Raw genomic sequence first — 15518 nt, forward strand, 5'->3', positions numbered from 1 at the left:
GAGCTAACACTGGAAAAAAGGGAGGGTTAGAGCCTGGATCTGATGAAGTTCATGAACTATGATTATTATTGTTACTTATTAAGAGACAGATATTCGAACTAGAATCAGAACCAGAATCATCTCTGTTCTCCAAATACGTAAACACATACAAGGAATTATGTGCCATTGGATGTTGTCTCTTTAGTAAATTATAAATAAAAGATATTAAAAGCACATATTATTGTGTTTATTACTAATGTTTTGTTACCATGTTATTACTAATCATGGGTTTTAATGCTTTTTAAATTTTTACTGTTCAGGAATGAAATTACTCCCACCCTTGTTAAACTAACTTGTATCACTTATATTAATTCTGTTTATTGGATCTTGGAGGGAACAGTGTCATATATGAACTGGGTGTAATATTTAATTGTGATTATGCCGACTAAGATTTTGTGATTGTGTGTGTCTGAATGTGAATGCAGCAATATGCAGCACTGTTGTCCAAAACAAATTTACCATATGGGACAATGAAGTTTATCCTGATCCTGATATAAAAAAGGAAAATAAGAAAAAAAGAGAAACTCTCTATACATATAAAGTCTCTCCATATAAGGGCACAATATCAACTTCTGTACATTTAACCCTTAAAGACCCAAACATCCACCATCTACTGATCTAAACTGTTGAAAACCTGTTGATCCACTCATTCTATCAATACATGGAAATAATTGGTGTAAAATACAGTCTGTCATCTTTTCATGGTCATCAGATATGACCCATTTGGACGTTCAGAGGCTCTGTAGTTACTGTGGAAACACCGCCATCTTCTACAACATTGATTCACCAGTATGGAGTTGGATCAATGACCGTGGATGGACACATTTCAGTTAATATATTTTGCTGAAATTTTGCAATATGGGTACTGAACACACTGCAATGACAATACCTCAAATAAGGATATATATTTAACATATATCCTTAGTGTCCAGCCAGGGTCAAAGTCCAATATATATTTATCTCTACTGTTTCTTGGTTGGTGATATGCTTGTTTTTATTATATATATATATATATATATATATATATATATATATATATATATTTTACCCTTTTCTTTCTTCTTTTAAACTGTTTTGCGCTACGCACCACTAGAGAGTTGTCTCTTAATTTCGTTGTACATATGTATAATCACAATAAAGGCATTCTATTCTATTCTATGTCTGGTGTCAATTTTTCTAATATTAACACATCGCTTAAAATTGTAAGTGTTATATTTGTTAAATGTTGAAAAGTTCTATTTATGTATAGAAAGAAAGAAAGAAAGAAAGAAAAGTTCTATAAATGTAGAGAGAGAAAGAAAGAAAGAAAAAGAAAATGTTGAAAAGTTCTATAAATGTATAGAAAGAAAGAAAATGTTGAAAAGTTCTATAAATGTATAGAAAGAAAGAAACAAAGAAAGAAAAAGAAAGAAAGAAAGTAAGAGAAAAAAGAAAAAAGAAAATGTTGAAAAGTTCTAAAAATGTAGAGAAAGAAAGAAAGAAAGATTAAATCAAGAGAAAAAAATGATTTGGGAAGTGACACAGAAGTAGCTGAAGTAGCAGTCGTTAAAGTGCAATTTTTTGGTGCATTTGCGATTTCCCAGCATAAATAAAGGGCCTGTGTCTACAGTGACGTTTGGGAAAATCTTATAGGGTCTCGCTGAAGTCAGAACACATGTATGTGATCATTCCCCAAAAAAAAGAGGTTAAGAGTTGGGGACGTATGGAGCTGAGGCAATTTCAAAGAACTGGAATTACAAACAACATGGAAAGATTAACGGAGGCACTAATGCGTTATAGATGGAGTGAGTAATCCAGAATATATTCGGGGTTAAGGTTACGTATACGGCGGATGGTAAAAGAGTCCAGGAAATGAATGCAAGTCAATGCCGTGTCCTCTGAAGTACATGGAAACACAACGGGTGTGTGCAGCGGTTGATGGGGGTGTTGTACGCATTTCACTCTCGTCAGCAAAACACTTAAGGAAAAAAAATAAAAAATCGGTGGCTGTGTTCGCTTTAGTCCTCAGAGATGCCGATACATGAGAGGGGCGGACTGAGCGCGTGCGTGCCTTGGAGTGCTGTCCAAGCTCTTCCTTTAACTCCTCCTCAGCCCTTCCTTTCCCTTTTGTACTCCTCTCCTCTTCGTTTTGCCCTCCGTGTCCTCATTCTCCTTCTCTTGCCTGGTCTTTTTCTCATGCAACCCCACGCCTCCCCCCTTCCCCATTCCCCCCTCCCGCCTCCTCTAAGTCCCGGCCTCGGTGGAGACGGGAGCGTGACACGTGACGGCTGCTTGACGGCAACAGAAAAGCCAGACAGCGGCGAGCTTTCATCTACCATTTAACGGAACAGAGAGAAGCTGTTAACGGTTCTCAGCAGGGAAATTACTGGGGTGTGTTGGACCCATGTACACAAAGTGCCGGGGTATTAAGTATTACATTATTGAGAGCCGGGGCTTGACAGTTTAGATCTCACGCTGAGAGGTTGGAACTGACTTCTATCACTACGGTTAATAGCAAGAGGTTCGCCCATGATGATTCAGTTTTTTTTTTTTTTTTTTTCGAACTCATTCGCAGAACAAAAAGTCACCCAGTTAATGAGGACGTAGTTTGGTCATAGGGTACGGTTACATGATGTTTTTTAAATCCGATTTATTTTTCCAGAAGAAATTAACTCGGAACTAAAGTATTTTCTCTTCTGTTTACATGGAAATATTAAACCCAAATAAAGGTTTACGTGAGGTATTGAGGTACAGGGGTTGGACAAAATAATGGAAACACCTTCACCTCAAGATGATAATGCCCCAATCCATACAGCTAGAATTGTTAAAGAATGGCATGAGGAACATTCTAATGAAGTTGAGCATCTCGTATGGCCGGCACAGTCCCCAGACCTCAACATTATTGAGCATTTATGGTCAGTTTTAGAGATTCAAGTAAGACGTCGATTTCCACCGCCATCGTCTCTAAAAGAGTTGGAGGGTATTCTAACTGAAGAATGGCTTAAAATTCCTTTGGAAACAATTCACAAGTTGTATGAATCAATACGTCGGAGAATTGAGGCTGTAATTGCCACAAAAGGCGGACCTACACCATATTAAATTATATTTTGTTGATTTTTTAAGGTGTTTCCATTATTTTGTCCAACCCCTGTAGATAAGTCAGCAGAAGGGTTTGCGCTGCAGTGCTCACGCTGCCTTGTTCTCACAGCCCTTCTGTTAGCTTAGCTTAGCATAGTCACTGCATTTCCATGGTCACACATAGCCAGTTTTTTAAAGGTAATTTGTTGTCTTTTGTAAGTGATTTTCTGAAATCCAGTTCTCCCTAATTATTTCTTTAGATCTGCGACTTTCTGCACTCATATAATCGTAGGACTGTTGTGTTGACGAAAGTTGGAAAATCGTTTTGTTGGAAGGGATGCATGCGCTAAATTAGCTTTGCTTTACCGTTTTAGCTTTGCATTAGTTTTTATTTCCCCAAGATTTTATTAGTGCAGTAAGTCACATGACCATGATTTGAGCCTCAGTTTGTGATCATATTGACCCCACCGGACTAAAGGAATGATTAGGGAGAACTGAATTTCACAAAATCACTCATAAAATACTACGGAACACCCATAAAAGCCTGGCTACGTCTGACCATAGGAATGAAGACATTATGCTAAACTAGGCTAAGCTAAGCTAACAGAACAAGGCAGTCGGTGCACTGCAGTGCAAACTGATTTGTCCACTTTTCGAACTCATTAGTGCATGACGAATGAATAAAAACAGGTGATGAACTGTTCCTTCAGGGTTTTCCAGGCTGGTAGATCCCATCAGAATAGCCCGCTGGAACGGTTTGGGTTGACTAGACTGCAGTGCATATTCTTCCGCCAGCGTAGAATGCGTGCATCATTGTGACAGGACAAGACAACGAGCATGTGCAGAATGGAAGGAATAAAGTCCAAACGGAATAAAGGGTTTACATGTCCCAGGAAGAATTTAGATCGGAATTAAAAGGGGATTAAACCAGTGACTTTATTCGGATTTAAATTTATTCCGAAGTATTCTTTTTCAACTCGAATAAGGTGTTCACGTGGTTATCTGAAATAGGATCTAACGTTTATTCAGATTAAACCAGGAATAAAAGTTGTCATGTAAATGCACCGATAGTGATGCCAAGTCATAAAAACTGCAAAACAGGATGATTTAATGAAGCTGCGATGCAAAACAAACACACACAAGTACACTGGAAGTTGTTTATTTATGAGGTACGAGTTACATGTACTTCAGTTTCCATTCAAGAGTAAATAAACTCTGTCATGGGGAATTCCTTCACACCTAGCGCTAATCTAATCGGGTATAAATGTAAGAAACATACCGGGACATTTAACATGCATTTTGGTCATGTGACTGTGCTTAAAGGTTCTGAAAAGATGTATATTCTCTGACTAAACGACAAGTGACAAGAAGTGACGGACCGTTAAATATCATATGGTGCCAGCAGCTCAAATTGCTTGAGGGAAATAAATCGATTTCATTTCAATATGAGATTAACAAAGACGAAAACGAAGGGAATTTTATCCATAAATTTTACCTGTTTTAGTTTTGTAAACACACAATACAGTTTCAGTTAGTTATCGTTTTTTTCTTTTTTTTAATAGTTTTTATTCATTTCAGTTAATGAAAATGTTTTTACAATTCTAGTTTTCGTCATTTCGTTAGTTGTCGTTAACGATAACCTTGCTACAAACTAAAATACTGGGCCCATTTTCCACACAATTTCACAACATTCCGACGCTGAAACGACACTTTTCAGACAAACTAGGAGAAAATTATCCTTGTTTTAGGTGCGTCTCCATCTAACACACACTCTGACAAGTTTCGGCGACACAGATATTTCCTCCGGAGATAAACAGGAGCAGAAAAGTTAGATGAAAATGTGAAATTTGTGGTGTGTCTGCTGCTGCGTTCATCTGACAGTGACAAGTAAAAGTCCTTCGATACAGTTAGGTGTAATATAGGAAGAATGTGACTGTAGATGCAGACAGGTTAGGTGTTGATGTTAGCGCTAACGTTAGCAGGTGTTAACAGTCACATTTCAGAAACACAGGTTTGAATGCGCTGTAGCCTCTTCTGTAGTTAGCTAATGCTAGGCTAATGCTAGTTGGTTGTGCAATGCATTATTATCCATTTCCGTTACTTAGGAGCAGTGTTTGAGTTGGGGGGGGGGGGGGTTGAGGGGGGATGCCAACCCCCCCGGAATACAAACGGTCCCCCTTTCCAGCCCTTATGTCATTTTATCATTGAATGTGGTTTTACTGCGATTTCAACATTTAGGGGTTTTTGCGTATATGAAGTAAAACACTGTGGTAAGAGGGCACACACAGGCAATGACACAACATGGTTTCTAGTTTTATTATTATTATTATTATTTGATCAGTAAGCATCATACCAGCGTGCACAGGTGCAGTTTCATGGAGCCAAAACGATGGCTTCAATGTTTGATATTGAAAATAAAATTTCCCATTGAAAACACACCCTGAAACTGAAAAAAAGGAACACTGACATTGAAAAACGTGTATTGTAAAGGCATCAAAACAGGTATTGGCACTGATAACGTTTCACTGAAGTTTAAAACACAGACAACAAATGTTATATCATTTCATTTTTATATTTTTTTTGCATTCTGATGTGTTTTGAATGAAACTCATTTTTATTTGTCACTGTTTAATTACTGACAGTTTATAATTTCAATGACTTTTTTTTTTTAAATCAGTTTTTTTAGGCTTACTGTGGTTTTTCAGTTTCAACTTTGTCCCCTTTTTGCTGTGGAGAGAGGGTTTGAGGGGGAGGGCTAAGAGGGCACAATTTGAATATTATTAGCGTGATGAAAATAATGACACTCTGCTCAGTCGGCTGGACCCCGCCGACTGAGCAAAAATACTATCTTCAATATCAAATGTTACTTTCAATATCAAACATTAAAGTCATGGTTTTGGCTCCATACGTTTCAGCTCCATGGCCGAGAGACCAGGAGGACAAAGCTCTCTGAGGGACTTCTGGTTTGAAAAAAGTCAAAGAATAACGTTCCAGGTGATTCCAGCGTCAGGGAATCTCAGTCATGACTTTTATCAGCCCACGACAATCGCCAAAGGTAGCTAACAGCTAACATTTACATTTAGAGTTCACATTTTCTGTCTTGTTAATTAATGCTAGCTAGCTAACAGCTTCATTAGCATTGACATAACACTAGGTTAGCCTTGACATTTAGGGGCCGTTTACACGTAGTCGGTTATCTGGCAAAAACAGATTTTTCGCTAATGATTCTTCACAGGGTGCACATTTCTCCTCATTTACGCCAAAAATTTAAGCCGGATTCCTCCCCTCTATGCTTGAAGTGTAAAGTTGAGACTGGTACCCTCACACACTGCTTTTGGTCTCTTTTAAAAGTGCAATATTTTTGGCAGATGATTGGTCAGGAAGTGGAAAAATTATTTTAATGCAAAACTAAACTGTAATCCTCTGTTTCTTTTGCTTGGGTTAACTAACCCTGTTTTTGCCGACAACAGCTCTCTGAAGGACTTCTGGTTTGAAAAAAGTCAAAGAATAACGTTCCAGGTGATTCCAGCGTCAGGAATCTCACTCATGACTTTTATCAGCCCACGACAATCGCCAAAGGTAGCTAACAGCTAACGTTTACATTTGGAGTTCACATTTTCTGTCTTGTTAATTAACGCTAGCTAGCTAACAGCTTCATAAGCATTGACATAACACTTGGTTAGCCTTGACATTTAGGGGCCGTTTACATGTAGTCGGTTATCTGGCAAAAACAGATTTTTTGCTAATGATTCCTTACAGGGCGCACATTTCTCCTCAAATTTAAGCTGGATTCCTCCCCTCTATGCTTGAAGTGTCAAGTTGAGACTGGTACCCTCACACACTGCTTTTGGTCTTGTTTAAAAGGGCAATATTTTTGACAGATGATCGGTCAGGAACTGGAAAAAATATTTGATGCGACACTGAACTGTAATCCTCTGTTTCTTTTGCTTGGGTTAACTGATCCTGTTGTTGCTGATAACAAATATCACAAAAAACTATATCGAATGCTTGCTTTTTGTGCCAGAAAATGTTTGCTTGTAAACTGGATCTCAGATCAGATTCCCACCTGGACACAATGGCGTAAGACAGTTTTTAGTTCTGTTTCCCTTGACTATCTCACTTGTCGATTACACCATAAGGATGATGTCTTTCAAAAGACTTGGGAACTTTTTCTTACCTATATAGGAATGGAGGCTTTCACAGTTGTTCAAAGGGCATTTGTATTTTGAAATGGAAACATCATTTTTATGGGCCAATTTTTGTTTTCGTTTGGGTGTTCTGTTGGTATGTTCTTTGTTTTGTTTATTGTCATTCTGTGTGTGTGTATAAAGCCCAAATGACAAATAGAATTTTGAAAAAAAAAAACAACAAAAACAACAGATTTTGTGCTTATCGTTTACACGGCAACAATGGCAGCACCCATCGAAAACTAAGGTTTCTGAAAACTCCGACCAAAGTGGAGATTTCAGTAACCTCTGTTTTCCTGTTTGGGTGTATTCAGGTGAAAACAGACTGACAGGTGGCGCACAGAGTCCCTTCAATAACAGTGTTCTACAACTCAGACTGCACACTACGATAACCAAAGCTCATTGGTCTGTTGTCTCGCATTTTGCATTGTGATTGGCTAACCGGGCCTAAGCGTCTCGTTACCCCGCCTTCTTATATACGGCTGCAGGTAAAAGAAGATTTTTCTCTGAAGTGGGGGGTGTCTAAATATGAGACCGGGCTGCTCAGCAAAGTAGATAACAGTTGAGTCACCCACCCTCTGCACTGTCATCAGCACAAATGGTCTGTCCCCATGTGATCAAATCCACCACCCCCCTTGATTTTTGTTTTGTTTTGTTTTTTACAACTGGAGTCCTGCTTAAGAGATGTGAGGTGTTTCATTCCAAACCTGTTTGCACTAGAAATAAGAAAAGTGAAGTAAACAATCTGAGAATCAATAATCTGACATTGCCGATTGTGTCCAAACGTCAAGGTATTTTTCATTTACTGGCCTCAAAGAATTGAGATGCCTTTTCCGACATAACATTGAATTAGCCTCGACAAATCAATAAAAAAGTATTCACTCCGTTAGTCTGGGTATTACTTAGACTCTGTAGAGGTATTTTAATGACAACGAAAACTACAGTGCCTTTCACGATTCAATGCCGCGCAACAAAACAGGTCAGAGTTTGATTCACACAACGGACACTTTTTGTGTCAGTGTGTCCTTGTGCTCGTCGATCAATAACAACGCCTCCTCTACTCATGGGAAGCCAATTTGGGTTGGAGCGTGTCTGCTGCAACTGCAAACCAAACTACAAAACAAGCTGCCATCTTTGTTCAGTCATCAAAACACAGTCAACCCACAACCTGCCAGCCTCATCCTGGCACTCACCTTCTGCAAGTAAACACAGGAAACACACTTTCAATGACTGCGTTACTTATAAACTGTAGTCCATTACAGATTACATGCTACTGTTATTTAAAAGTAATTCCTTACCTTACAATAGAAGGGTTCCTACAGGTGTCTACAAAGTTATTTTAAGACTTTTTAAGACTACTTAGAACATAATTTAATGCCCATTTAACCCTGTAAAGCTTGAACCATTAAATCATGGACAGAAAACTCCAGTTCTTTGAAACTGGAGCCTTTATTGGTCCTTCTAAACAACCCCAAAAACATTTTTTCAAATATCAACTTCCATGTATGAGTTTCAATTTTGTACCATATTTGATACATCAGGTCTCAATGCTCAAATATCATTATTTTTGAACAAATAAAAACATGATATAACACAAAATTCAAAATTGTCAAAGTTCTTCCTCCTTCCTCATTAATGACAGTCTCGTAGTGTCACTGGAAAGGCCTCTGGTGAATGAATTTCTCCCCCCGGTGGATTATCAGTGTATTGCATGTATCTAATTGTATACATCAGGTTTTTCAAGGAAAAAAACTATCACACTTATCATATAGAGGGCTTCAAAACTCATGAATCAAATATGGTAGATTCGGTGTTATAGGGTTAATGACCATACTGGAAAAATGTATTTATTTACTCCAACCTCTTGATTGTCACTTGATTCCAAGTCATTTCTCATCAAGGCTTCGAAGTTGATGATGATTGGTTAATAATTTTGATATAAATTGTTGGGTTGGAACGAGTGGAAGTGAGTCAACTAACATTACTTTCTTTGCAGTGGAAACAACTGAAGACCTAACATATCATTTAATACCTTTTAAAGACTTTAGGGTAAATTCAAGACTTCAGACTTTTTAAGACCCCACGGGAACCTTGACTATTACTGTTTCAGAGTTGTAATCCATTACATGACTCCTGTACATGACGAGCATGTTTTTTTTCATTTGAGCAATTAAATTATTGGCAAAAAGTTTGTTGTAGTGCTATTGAACGTGTACCAAGTAAAATATTATTGAAAATTGATTAGCAATGCCAGTGGAATACATTACCACTGGGACTTTTTGGGGAGGGGGGGGGGGGGGCGGTTAATCCCCATTTGCGTTTGTTTTTATGCCTCTGTCTGTAATTGTGTGTTTTGTTGTAAAGCACTTTATGAAATCTTTCTGCAAAAAGTGTGATATAAATAAACTTTATTATTCTTATTATTATTATTAGTAGCACTAGTATACTGCGTTACAGCAAAAAGTAATCTGTTACTGTAATCCATTACTTTTGTAACACATCACTGCTTTACACGTTGATTCATTTTTTTCTCTGCAGTCGAACACAACAAAGTAAAACACCAAGAAAGCATTTAAAATAGAGCAGGAACCACAAAAGCCTTCAATGAGCTCCATACGTCCGTGTGTGGACTCCAGGAAGTCGTACATTTGTAGGTAGAGGGTTTAAACGTGCAGCGTATGCGCGTGTGTGTTTGTTCTGAACGGCTACGAGTACCTCCCTGATACTTTGAGTCAGTCACAACGCTACGCTTCCAGCAAGAACAGGAGCAGCTTAGCCACTTCTGAAACTCCCACACATCCCTCCCAACACTCCGCCTGGGTACAAAGCATCTTTGTTCTCAGAGGAGACGACTCAAAATCTCCAGCTCCGATTTCCCACGGATTTTCTAAATGTGGCTTTCTCTGTGTTTTAGCAAAAAAAAAAAAAAAAAAAAAAGGGGAGATGTTTTTTTTTTTGGTGTTTAAGGCTAAACATAATGATTATTTGGGTGAATTCTTCAAAAAAATGAAAAAAGGAGGAAAGCATTTTGACCAGTCAACAGGCTGTACTGCACACACACACACACACACACACACACACACACACACACACACTGATATGGACAATCTGAGCAGGTTCTGGAGGTTTTGCCTGCTGATGTGCAGTGAAGCATGCCAACATGTTCCTGGTTTAGTGTGTGTGTGCGCTTCTGAGTGCACAAGTGTGTGTGTTGGATCGATGAGTGAAAGCATCAGAGGGCAGAAGAAAGAGAAAACCCCCCCACCAACATACACCGAGGCAACAGCAGCCCAACCATCGGACTAGCAAATGTCAAAAGTTAAGACCAGCAGAGAGATCAGGAGTGCATGCAGACAGAACTTTCAGACTCTGACACTGCAGACGAGGAAATTTAAAGGTAGAGGGGAAATAATAAAGGGGAAAAAGAGAGCGCTTATGGTCAGAAGGTGTTAGTTTATGTAAAAGAACAGAGGGTGCAAAGGAAAGAAAAAGGATTAAAATAAACAAGAAAAAAAAAAGTCAAATAAATCTGGACAAACTGGCTCACACCAACTTGAACCCCTAAAGAATTAAGAAACCCTGCAACACTCCCAGCGCCGTGGCGACGTCCACCGCAGGGCCAAAACACGGCGACCAGGGCCGACTCGCTCAGACTCATAAACCGCAGTTCACTTTTAATTTACGTCCAGCAGGGCTTGGCTTTCCCGGTCGCAGCCCGGCTTCTATAGACTTCCATTTTGGAGAAAGTGGTTTTCGATCTGAAGTATAAACATTTCAAGTTGGCCCTTGTCCTGCAATTTGGCCCTGCTGCGGGGAAAGGGTCAATCAAAAAGCCTCTGTCGCGCCTGGCTGAAAGCCTGCCAGCAAGGAGGAAAACATGAAAAAAATCCAATGTGAAGATTAAGAAACACCGGCATCCCTGCAGTCGTAGCTCAGCCCTGATCCCAGCATGTGAGTGTGTGTGAGTGTGTGTGTTGGTGTGTGTGTTTGGGAGGGAGGGTTATGTTTCTGTGCATGCATGTGTGCAAGGAGTGGACTGCATCTGTCCAGGAACACACACCAAACACATGCACCGCTAGCATCGCTAACATATGGGTGTTTATCTGTGTACGGCGCAGGTGGCAAACATACGGCCCGTGGGCCAAAACCGGCCCGCTAAAGGGTCCAGTCCGGCCCCTGGGATGAATATGTGAGATATTAACAATCAAGGATGTCAAAATTATTTTAGTTCAGGTTCTACATACAAATTTATATGATCTACAGGGTGGGGAAGCAAAATTTACAATATTTTGAGGCAGGGATTGAAAGACAGTGTATGACCAATTAGTTTATTGAAAGTCATGAGAATTTATTTGCCACAAGAAAATGTACATAATAGAAAATGTTTTTATTCTATGTGTCCTCCTTCTTTCTCAATAACTGCCTTCACACGCTTCCTGAAACTTGCGCAAGTGTTCCTCAAATATTCGGGGTGACAACTTCTCCCATTCTTCTTTAATAGTATCTTCCAGACTTTCTCGTAATAGTTTTGCTCATAGTCATTCTCTTCTTTCCATTATAAACAGTCTTTATGGACACTCCAACTATTTTTGAAATCTCCTTCGGTGTGACGAGTGCATTCAGCAAATCACACACTCTTTGACGTTTGCTTTCCTGATTACTCATATGGGCAAAAGTTTCTGAAAAGGTATGGATAATAGTGTTAGGTATGATTATGACATCAATATATGTTTGGTTTCAAAACAATTGACGTAGGGCCTGCTGAGAAAAAACAACTAAATGTTCATTGTACATTTTGCTTCCCCACCCTGTATAGTGGATCAGACCAGTAAAATATGATCATATATTTATTTATTTTTTTTATCTAAGCTTTACTTAACCAGAAAAAACGCTCATTGAAATTAAAAATCTATTGTTCAACAGTGTTTTGGCCAAAACAGCAGCAGAAGTGACACAAAATAGAAATCACAGCCATACATCCACCCTAAAAATATACATAAAACACAATAAAAGTCAGTTCTCAAACCATACATAAAACACTAAAATAGGAACATACATGTAAAACACCACCATTATTTTAAAAGCTACTACTAGTATAACAACAATGTTCCTTAAAAGCATCTCAAAGCAGAATCTGATTCAGTTAGGAAAAACATCTACATCACATTTATCCTTTCCCCATTCATTTAGAATGACATTGAACGCATCTTAATATAATAGCATATAAATAATGACAACTACACATTTTTGTCTTTGTTATAGTGGGAAAAAAAGTAAAATTACACGAAATTATTGACATTTACAAACTATCCTTTCACAAACAAATGTGGGATAACAGCATGAAATGTCTTTAAAAAAAACACGTAAGTCGTATTTTATCAATATTCTGCCTGTTATTACATGTTTAGTGTCTTTGTAGATCCACTGTGGTCTGTACGTTATAACAGACATGTGTAAATGATAAACTGAGGCAGAATATTGTTAAAATTGCACTTAATTTTCTTAAGACATTTCAGGTTGCTCATGTTATTCACATTTTTTAAAGAACCTTTGTAGATGTAAACAGTTTCACACTATAATTGTAGTTTTTTCACTGTTATTATTTTACTGGTCCGGCCCAGTTCAGATCATACTGGACTGAATTTGGCCCCTGAACTAAAATGAGTGTGACACCCCTGGCGTACAGTGTGTGTATGTGTTAGCGTATGTGTGTGTGTGTGTGTGTGTGTGTGTGTGCAGGCAGTGATGTCATGCTGTTTGAGTAAATTGTGGTGTTGTGTCTGATGGGATGTCATGGTGTTGTCACGTGTCTGCGTCTGAACATGTTTGCGGGTCACAGACATGTGACGTGTGCACCTGTACACACTCGCAGGCATCTGCAGCCATTGTGTGTGTGTGTGTGTGTGTGTGTGTTTTCGTCGCGGTTCTGTGGACTCACCGATGACGACGGTGGTGATCTGGTGTTTGCTGACCCCGAGCTTGTTCTTGACCTCGCAGACAAAGGTGGTGTTGACTGCTTCGTCCACTTTCCTTACTTTCAGCTTGTTGCCCTCCACCACCACCGTCTCCGGTAAAGGACCGGGCATCCTGCAGAGATTCCACAGAGAGAGGGAGTGAACGAAAGGATATTTGAAAAGTGGATGAAATACCAAAGGTGGCAGGAGATGTTACGTGGAAGAAGTGAAAGTGAGAGCAAGAAATGAAAAGAGGAAGAAGAAGAGGAGATGAAGGAGAAGAGGAGGAAGGAGAAGAAGAAGGTGGAGAGGAAGAAGAGGAAGAAGAAGATGAAGGAGAAGAGGAAGATGAAGAGGAAGATGAAGAAGAAGAGGTAGAAGAAGATGAAGAAGAATAGGAAGATGAAGAGGTAGAAGAAGATGAAGAAGAAGAGGTAAAAGAAGAAGAGGAAGAAGAAGATGAAGACGAAGATGAAGATGAAGAGGAAGAAGAGGAAGAGGTAGAAGAAGATGAAGAATAGGAAGATGAAGAGGTAGAAGAAGATGAAGAAGAAGAGGTAAAAGAAGAAGAGGAAGAAGAAGAGGAAGAGGTAGAAGAAGATGAAGAGGAAGAAGAATTTGAAGAAGAGGTAGAAGAAGATGAAGAGGAAGAAGAAGATGAAGATGAAGAAGAGGCAGAAGATGAAGAGGTAGAAGAAGATGAAGAGGAAGAAGAGGCAGAAGAAGATGAAGAGGAAGAAGAAGATGAAGGAGAAGAGGAAGATGAAGAGGAAGATGAAGAAGAAGAGGTAGAAGAAGATGAAGAATAGGAAGATGAAGAGGTAGAAGAAGATGAAGAAGAAGAGGTAAAAGAAGAAGAGGAAGAAGAAGATGAAGACGAAGATGAAGAGGAAGAGGTAGAAGAAGATGAAGAATAGGAAGATGAAGAGGTAGAAGAAGATGAAGAAGAGGTAAAAGAAGAAGAGGAAGAAGAAGATGAAGAGGAAGAGGTAGAAGAGGAAGATGAAGAAGAAGAGGAAGAAGAGGTAGAAGAAGATGAAGAGGAAGAAGAAGATGAAGAGGAAGAGGAGGAAGAAGATGAAGAAGAGGTAGAAGAGGAAGAGGAAGAAGAAGATGAAGATGAGGAGGAAGAAGAAGAGGAAGAAGAAGATGAAGAGGTAGAAGAAGATGAAGAGGAAGAAAAAGAGGAGGAAGGAGAAGAAGGGGAAGACAAAGACAGAGGAGTGTGAATAATAAGAAGTGGAGCATATGTTTGGAGATAATGGATGAAACAGGACGAGGCAAAAGAAAATCAGCACAGACAAAACAGTGACAGAGGGAGAGAATGGAACGACAGATGAAAGAGAAATGGAGGAAAAAGAGGGAAGAGAGGCAGTTTGTGAGTGTGATAATCAAAGACAGCATTAATGTGAAAAATCACAGACATGTGAACAGCTTTTCAGTCTCGCTGCTCAGTATTCATCAAGAAAAGCACACATGCAACCCAGCACGCCATCTGTCCGTCCGACGCCACGTTCACAGCGTTTGTGTTCGTCAAGAATTAGGAAGAAATGAGCATGAAAAGGACAGAGCGCTGTTCTGGTTCTGTCAGGACTGGAATGGAATTAGACAGCTTCTGTGGTGGAGACACTGGATGTGACGATCAGTGGGTCCTAAAGTCTGGGTCGAGGCCCAAAACGGGTCGGAGAGTGATTTTAATGGTTTCCAGTTGGAAAAGGGAAATACACAGAAGTAGAATGACATGGGAGGACAAACTGAAAGAAAAGACAAGTGTCCTTTAGCCGAGTATGACCTCAACAATGATGATGATGAGGATGGATGGATGATGGAAGATGATGACAGCGACGATAATAATAATAATAATAATAATAATAATCATAATCATAATCATCATCATCATCATCATATCATAATAACATTTCATATAATAATAATAATAATAATAATAATAATAATAATAATAATAATAATCATAATCATAATCATCGTCATCATATCATAATAACATTTCATATAATAATAATAATAATAATAATAATGATAATAATAATAATATCATACTAAGTGGTTCCAGACACAACAAACCCCGCCCCTCACGCATATTGTAGCTTATTTTAGCATCGAGCCAGCTGATGTCATCATATCTATGCATGGGCTGATGTTATATCAGTTGCCTCTATATATGTGCCAAGTTTGAAGAAAATTTAAACAAAATTGATGCTTATACAGATGTGAAATTTTGCCCATTATAAGAAAATGGGAGAAAAAATAGATTTAAAAA

The 15518-nt window shown here is 38.8% G+C and overlaps 1 protein-coding gene across 1 annotated transcript in view; it reads right to left on the reverse strand.

The window, feature by feature from the left end:
- Positions 1 to 15518, reverse strand: part of pvrl2l (PVR cell adhesion molecule related 2 like) — a 715997-nt gene that overhangs the window by 102789 nt on the left and 597690 nt on the right. The window contains exon 6 of the mRNA XM_030147091.1: positions 13222 to 13370. Coding sequence (XP_030002951.1) covers positions 13222 to 13370 — 149 coding nt within the window. The remainder of the gene's footprint in view (positions 1 to 13221; positions 13371 to 15518) is intronic.

This window comes from Sphaeramia orbicularis, chromosome 11, assembly GCF_902148855.1.
Source record: "Sphaeramia orbicularis chromosome 11, fSphaOr1.1, whole genome shotgun sequence".
Taxonomy (NCBI): domain Eukaryota; kingdom Metazoa; phylum Chordata; class Actinopteri; order Kurtiformes; family Apogonidae; genus Sphaeramia; species Sphaeramia orbicularis.